The 7,878-nt window shown below is 35.8% G+C and overlaps 1 protein-coding gene across 2 annotated transcripts; it reads left to right on the top strand.

Moving 5' to 3' along the window:
* The first annotated feature begins 1,199 nt into the window (after positions 1 to 1,199).
* On the top strand, positions 1,200 to 7,517 carry LOC147502345 (MICOS complex subunit). 2 transcript variants are annotated; one of them, XM_086607182.1, is made up of 12 exons: positions 1,200 to 1,415; positions 1,538 to 1,586; positions 1,678 to 2,376; positions 3,246 to 3,383; positions 3,514 to 3,666; positions 3,847 to 3,924; positions 5,085 to 5,177; positions 5,275 to 5,394; positions 5,547 to 5,624; positions 5,761 to 5,940; positions 6,915 to 7,016; positions 7,091 to 7,517. In XM_086607182.1, exons 1-12 carry the CDS (start codon positions 1,405 to 1,407, stop codon positions 7,322 to 7,324), a joined length of 1,935 nt encoding a protein of 644 aa, XP_086463308.1. In that variant the 5' UTR covers positions 1,200 to 1,404; the 3' UTR covers positions 7,325 to 7,517. The 2 variants fall into 2 exon arrangements, with proteins under 2 accessions (XP_086463308.1, XP_086463307.1); XM_086607181.1 differs by having other exon boundaries at positions 1,272 to 1,415; positions 1,675 to 2,376.
* The last annotated feature ends 361 nt before the right edge of the window (positions 7,518 to 7,878 follow it).

The raw sequence follows: 7,878 nt of genomic DNA, 5'->3' as shown, positions 1-7,878 counted from the left end.
AGTAAGAGAAGCATACATCCAAATACGCATCCCACCGAATCCGGTATGGAAGAATTCAGTAGACATGACCATGGACGGAGCCAGGATTCTAAGTCAGGGGGTGCGAGATTATGTGCACACCCCACTCCAAAAAAAAAAAAAAAAAAACCGTATGCAATGTTTTTTTTTTTTTTTTTATCATAAGGTCTAAACAATAAATATTAACAAAATTATGTATTTATTTCAATTCACAAAATTATAGTGCGTTGACTACTAAGAATTTACTATGGACTGATGAAGTTAACTACTTAAACATTTAAGCCATTAATTTATAATATTATGTCTATATATATATCTACATAATCTAGTCCACAAGTCTACAACAATTCAACAAATTGTTAACTTCCTATAATGTTACAAGTCTATATATAATATTATATAGACTTATAATAATATTATATATAATATTATAATAAACATTATATATAACGTAATATTATAATAATATTATAATATTATATATAATGTTATATATAAAATTATAACTTATAATGTTATATAGATTTATAAAAAATTAACATTGAAAATAAAAGATTAACCTTGAAAATATTAACATTACAAAGTTCCACTGCCAAAATAGATTATGGCATTGTAATATTTATGGGCGTTGGTTCAAAGAGTAGTATGGTATAATGGAAAAGCGTCTAGCCCGGTGATGGCCTGGGTGACACTCACGGCAAGTATGTAGTGTCGAAGTGTAGACGGTATGCCCGACAAGATTGAGCGGGTCGTTACATCCATTTTATGTTTTAAGTCGTTGTGCATCAAATTATCAACCTTATGTCATGTAATCAGTAATGTGTCACAAACAATTAATTCCACTGCATAAAATAAATGTGAAGTATAGTAGCAGATTGGGTATACTGTTATTAATGAATAACGGTGTAACGGTGGTTTTTCATTGCTAATTGTGTCATGTGGCTATGCATTTATGCCATTGGCATGTAAGTTCCACAAGACAATAGAATGGTGCAGTCCAAAGTTGCAACATGCAGTGTATAGCTAAGTAGATAATATAGACAACCACGTTTAGAGTTGCCGAGCCAATAACGCGGCATCCTAAAACCTCTCTCATACCGTCATACGTAATTAATGGGCCGATTTATGGCCCAATTTTAGCTTTTGATTTTTAAGCCCAAGAAAATCTGAAGTCTGAACCCATTTACAGATTCTTTTTTTCCGTTGTTCGTGTGTTTTTACCGGAAACGTTTCCAAAGAAAATATTTCGTTCTTAAGTTTCTTTTTTGTATGTTTTCTCTGTTCACTTTCTTGGCTTCAATGAAATAACTCTATTCCCCTCCCAATTCACACTTCAGTTCCCATTCCACAATTATCAGAATATATTGTATTCCTCAAAACACAAGGATGATGCGAAGGTGACATTAACACTCTCTCTCTCAGTTTCTCTAAACTTATTTGTTTTTTCCATTATTTTATATGCTTTCTTAACATATTAAAACTATTTAGAATACTTATTTATTATTACATTTTGTTTTAGGTGTATTTTTGAGCTCTTGTCACGTCGAAGAATGCCCACCCCGACACAGGTATGCCATTACTCACTCAGAGAGAAATCAGAAACCCCTTTTGCAGTTTTTTGTTTTGTTTTTGAAGTTTATTTATTACTTGTTGTAGCAGAGGCCATATCATGTTTCGTCGAGAAAGGAATTTTCAGCTTCCTCGCAACCATCCCCGAAACCAACTAGTGGTTCGGTTGAAAAACCACCAGAGGCGTCAGGGAGCAGCAATGTGGGTAAATTAGTTCTGGGAGGTGTTTTACTTGGTGGCTGTGTTGGCGCAGCTGCTTATCAGCATTACTACTTGAATAAACCAACTGTGGAAGAAGAGCCCACTAGTATAGATAACAGTAGTAAGATTCCAAAGGGTATTGAAGGTTTAGGAGACCAAGTTACAGATTATAAAAACCAAGGCCCAAATGTATCGAACAACAGTGTGGTAGATGTGGGTAATAATGGAGAAGCTCATTTGGACAGTACTCATATTTTGGATGAGGGCAAAGTGGATGGTGAAAACCAGGCCGAAGGTGGATTGAATGAGACTGGTGAAAATGAAGCGGTTCGTGTGCATCAGAAAGAGTTGCCTAGTTTCTCTCTAGGTGGTATGTCATCTGATGATCAAAGTTACCATTCCAAAACATCATCTGGAGACACTCTCGACAAGAAAGAAGTTGAAAGTGGTTTTATTAACATACAAAGTAGTAGGGAGGAGAATGAGGTAGTTAATGCTACATCCAGTTCTCAAGAACCAAAGGAGATTGCGGAGGAAATTAATGTGAAGGAACCACCAGTGCACCAATATACGGATGATGCACCAAAGGTTTTCACTTGCCTTTTTTTATTGGCTTGTTTCCAGTATACTAGATAAAAGTTTTGTTTCCTAATTAAACTGAACATATGGTATGTGTGTTACATGGACACGCCATATTCTTAAAATAATCCATGTCCGATACGTATCCATGTGTCCATGTTGGACACACCATGGACACATATTGTATGTGTACTACTTCGTATCCATGTCGAATACGGACACATGTATCCGTGTCCATGTAACTTAGTATGGTAGTCATTATTTTGCTTGTATTGTTAGGTTCACAGCTTGGTTATTTTGTGACATACAGGACTTTTTATGAATCAATTCAGACCGAAATTTTTTAATTTTTTTTTTTGTTTGTTTTTTTTTTTTTTTTTTTCCGCGAATATATAGTGATTGGTTTCACTAAGGCGTACTTAGGGAAATTCATTCTAGCTTTACCATACGTTTGCAAGATACATGGTTTATATTCTCTAAATTATGTATTTCCAATCTTTTCTACTGTGAATGAAGCAAAGAAGATGAAAATTCAATTGAAACTTTGCTGCCAGAACTAAACTCCAAGTTTGATTAGATCTGACCTCCATGGGATGACTTTAAAGTGGTGTTACAGCAATAAATGACTACTGTAACCCCTCAAAGCCCAATATTTACCAAAATTACTCCAGATTTGCTCTGAATATATTGTTTTCCACCAAGCACCAAGCAGAGCTTCCTAAACAAAAAGGTTGTGCAAGGTGGTCCGAATATGTGCCACCTTGTTCCAATCTTAAAAGTTAGGACAAAAAATATATAATCCATGGAAGACAGCTCTGGGTATTTCTCAAAATAAGTTTACCTGTTTTGAAAAAAATTCAGTTGCTATTCTGTTGCAGGCTTCACTTGTTAATGGCACAGACCCTTCAAGTTCTCTGACTGATTTGTATTTTCTGGGGGAGAAGGATGGAGGAGACAATGCAACTTCTCTAGACGGGAAGGTTGATAGTTCTATTACTCACACCAAACAGCAAGAGGTTATTATACTTAAAAGGATCTACCGCTCTGTATAAATTCGTTAAATTTTTCACAATTTGCTTCTTTTTATTTTACTTGGAAATCACCGTGCATTATATTTGACATGTTTATTTTGTCTTGAAATGGAAGGCTTCGGTTGGAGCGAGTGAGGAGTTGAAGGATGCCTATATATCCAAGGATGGAAATTTAGTTCTTGATTTTTTGGAAGCCATTCATGCGGCTGAAGAAAGGCAAGCTGAATTAGATGCTCATATTTTAGCTGAAGAAAAGAGGAAGTTAAAGGTTTGAGCTGCTTCCTGAAATATTGTGTGGTTAAAGTTTGATGGTTTAAATTCTTTCGTGTGATGAAGGCTCACCTAGTCTTGTGTCTTTCGCTAGTTTTGTTATTTGATTCATTACCTGTATTTAGTTTCATTTAATTATTTTCTAAAATTTCCTGTTAATGTGTTTGCATGTCTTAAGGAGAAGTTTGAAAAGGAATTGAAGGATGCAAGAGCTAGAGAACTTATGTATGCAGAAGAAGCATCAATGTTGGATAAGGTCATCTAACTGCTCTTTCCAATACCTTTTTGAGTTTGTCGTTTTCTTAATCTAATGAATTTTCTTGGACTGCTTGTTTGTTCTTCTATAACATCAGTTCCGTTTAGACCCCATTTCATATGTACGTATCTCCTTTAATTCCCATATTATAATTTATATCCTTTTAATAATTTCTAGGAAATCTCCAAAATCTGGTTTAATTGCCCAAATCTAGTATTGCACCCATGGGTAGGAAATGCTACGGATCTTGGGATAGGTAGATTGTGGGGGGTGTTGTTTGGAACATGCAATTCAGAAATAATTGTTTGTGAGGCTTGCCAATTACAATTGTTGCAAATTTTACTTGATGCTACTTTTTCATGAAGATATGTAGGAAAAGCATTGTAACAGATGTGCTCAACTACAATATTGAGGGATCTTGTTTGTCTATGGCTCCATCAGAAGTAAAAGTTTTCTCCTGAATTTGTATTTCAGACTCATGAGCCATGCCTAAAGCAGTTGCACACTGACACCAGCATGAGTTTAAATGAACACTTTCCCTTACCTCCTTCTCTCATATTGCATTTGAGGCGGTATTTACCCATTTACCAGGGGAGTGTATGATACTGGATTATAGTCATCACATTTTTTTTAGTCACTCATCAGCACATTCAAATGTAAATCGGCTTTCGGAAGCTTCAATCGACTAATTATATTTAGTAATGTTCAATTTCTCAATGAAAATAATCACGCAATAACAATAATATTCATTTCAATATAAACATGCACTCCTTCTTTAAGGAGGCTACTATCCTTAAAACCTATTATACTTTAGCTGGGTTTTATTCCTTGGGGTGGTCTTGCCATTTAATAATATAAAATTGAAAAAAAAAAAATGTCCTGAAGAGGACACCTATGACGCCAATTACATCACATTGATACAGTGAACAGCTCTAACTGGGTCCAGATGTTCATGTTCTCCTTCAGCCCTATAAATTTGTATAGCCAGTACACGGAATAAGGTGGTTCACTAGCTTGATGCTGCCTGATGAGTTTTGGAGGCAATAGAAGCCAGAATTAGGCTACGCATACATGACATAATATGTTACTGGAATACTGGTATGCATGTAGGACTCCAGCAGTCATTAGATGACTGATTTTCTCTGGTTTGATGTTTTTAGGAATTAAACAAAGAAAGAACAAAAGCAGCAGCTACTTTCAAGTCACTCAAAGAAAAAGCAGAAGAAAATTTGAAGATGGAACTGGAACGCAAGGTTTGGGTTTGTTCCTTCAGATCAAGTTGATTGTCTATGCATCTCAGTTGTTGGCAGATTACTAAAATTTATATACTTAATGTATGGTTAATTTTAGGAGGGTGAAGTAGAAATGCAATTGAAGAAAGTCAAGGAGTTAGCACAAGCAGAATTGGCTGCAGCAATTGCAAATGAGAAGGCGTCCCAGATTGAGAAAATGACAGAAGCAAATCTTAATGTACACAGCTATATTTTTTTTATATACTTCTCGTTTACCTTTACTTTAAAAAATGGGCGATGAGAGTAAATTCATGACACTTTTTAATTTCTGCGTCATTCTTGTTTGATTAGTTTAAGGGCATTCATGTAGTTCGTATACTCTGTTTGCAGATAGATGCTTTGTGCATGGCATTCTATGCACGTTCTGAAGAGGCGCGACAAAATCATTCTGTTCATAAGTTGGCACTGGTAATTTACTCTTTTTGGTTACAAGTGTTAAACGATTTTCTTCACAAAACAAAAGTTGTGAGCGGACATGTTCTTAGACTGCTAGCTTGCAAAGATACGTGATCTTTGTGTAAGGTTTTTTTCTGCGAATATGCAGGTAGCACTTGCTCTAGAAGATGCAGTGTCCAAAGGTTTACCTATCCAGCCAGAGATAAGTGCACTGCACACTTATCTTGAAGGCATTGACAAAGACTCACTTTTAGATTTAGTTCTTTCGTCTCTTCCTGAAGAAGCACTGAAGTATGGTACAAAAACAGAATTGCAGTTGAAACAGAAGGCAAGTAAATCACCCATGGTTCTGGCAGTTGACACTATTTTTTATTATTGCCTTCCTTATTCATGAACTTATGAAGTCCAATGGAGCTGTTTACTGTTCCTATTTATACTTATGATCATATAGATCAACATTTTCAGACGAGATCTGATCAGGTTATGTTTTTGGTCAGACTAGTTAGTAAATATTTTACCCCTAGTTTGTCTCAGTCAAGTCTTGCGCAACCCATAGTGTTATAAATTCTTTTCCAGCTGTCCCAAGACCAGTTCAATCCTATATGCCTTGGGCATTCATGCACCCTCTTGCATCTAATCAACCAATGCCTTTTGTTTTTGACTTGTAGCATGGAATTTTGATATTGGATACTGTTTGTTAGGTAGATCTTGTTGCTGGTTATGGATCTTCTGAAGCTATTAGAAAGTCTTTGGAATAATTGACATTAATAGAAGAATGACTTGTGAGCTTCTCAAACTAAGCATTTAATGTAAATTATATGTGGAATCTACTATATACAGAATGGTTTGTCAAGAAACGTATACGGAATCTAGCAGTAATACTAATATAAAGCTTGAGTTACTCACTTGAACATTAAGGTCTGAAAAGGAGATACAAGCCAAGTGGTAGTCGAGTGAAATTCAAGTCAAATTAAAAGATGCCATGTGTTTGTGGTGGTCTGCCCAGCTAGGATAGTTGTCTGCTCATCATATTATGGCAGGTGGCTCGTGTTTTCTCCAGAAGTTACTCTAGCATAAAAATACCTTCATCCATTTCGACTTGTTTGCTATGACATAGTTTTCTCAGTTACAGCTAAATTGATGGTTTAGAAATATGGTTTTCTGTGAAGTTCATATTGTTTTGTGATATATTGATGTTAACTATTTCTCAACGTCATATATGTAACTTATTCAAGGACAAGGAACTAAAAACTCAATAAAGCAATAGTCAGTTAACTTGGAACTTCCAATTTGTTGTTGCAGTTTGATGCCTTGAAGGGGACATTGCGGCATTACAGCCTTATCCCTCCTGGTGGTGGTGGCATTTTGGCACATAGCTTGGCTCATATAGCATCTTTGTTAAAGGTATGCATGTAAGCAGTCAGACTGACTTAACTATTATTGCAAGCTTTACACTCATAATCCTCTGTTTTCTTCAGGTGAAAGAAAATAATCTTTCAGGAGATGGTATTGAGTCTATCATTAGCAGAGTTGAGAACTTTTTGGCTGAAGGAAAACTTGCCGAAGCTGCAGATGCCCTGGAGGGAGGTGTCAATGGAACCCAAGCAGAGGAAGTTATTAGTGAATGGGTAAACCTAGCAAGGAACAGAGCTATTACAGAGCAAGCTCTTTTACTGCTTCAATCATACGCAACTTCCATCAGTGCTACTTGAGTAGAAGCTGTTTCCCCAACGTCGCGATAAGGCAAAAGTGATGGATTTAATATTTTTATGTACTTTATGCAAAGGATGTGGAAAAATGACTTTAGATACCTGAGTCAAGTATCGGCATTGTTTTTGAACCTCTGAATAATGCTTTTGTTTTGTTTTTTCCAACATTTCTATACAATGGTAATCTTCGAACGTAGTGAGTTATTTGGATACGGTCATATGGGGGGTAAAATAACACTGCGTTTCTTATCTTATTGATTTGTCTGTCTTGAGTTTCTACTCCATGCAGCTAACTTCTTCACATCCCTAAGTCTCTCCAAGATCTCTTTGAGAGGTTTTTTCCCAACAAACTTTGCTTTTAAGCCTCCCTCTGGGTCCGCTATGCAGCTATGCCAAAAGCGAATACACCACATTCTCCGTTTATGGAATTTTTAAAAAGCAATTGAGTGCGAGTTTATATATATATATATATCCATCCTGGCCTACTTTTGTAAAAGGTTGTTATCTTGAAATGATCTGAAAATTTGTAGATATGATCTTTATAGTAGAAAAATCAT

This window comes from Coptis chinensis, chromosome 4 (genome assembly GCF_015680905.1).
Source record: "Coptis chinensis isolate HL-2020 chromosome 4, ASM1568090v1, whole genome shotgun sequence".
Taxonomy (NCBI): Eukaryota; Viridiplantae; Streptophyta; class Magnoliopsida; order Ranunculales; family Ranunculaceae; genus Coptis; species Coptis chinensis.
The sequence above is the reverse complement of the archived record's forward strand: the minus strand, read 5'-3'. Positions and strand labels throughout refer to the sequence as shown.

Bases quoted from the DNA above. Each gene is read 5' to 3' on its own strand.
- LOC147502345 (XM_086607181.1), top strand. The intron at 2,377-3,245 runs GTTTTCACTTGC...ATTCTGTTGCAG, and splicing joins ATACGGATGATGCACCAAAG to GCTTCACTTGTTAATGGCAC. The intron at 5,941-6,914 runs GCAAGTAAATCA...TTGTTGTTGCAG, and splicing joins AATTGCAGTTGAAACAGAAG to TTTGATGCCTTGAAGGGGAC.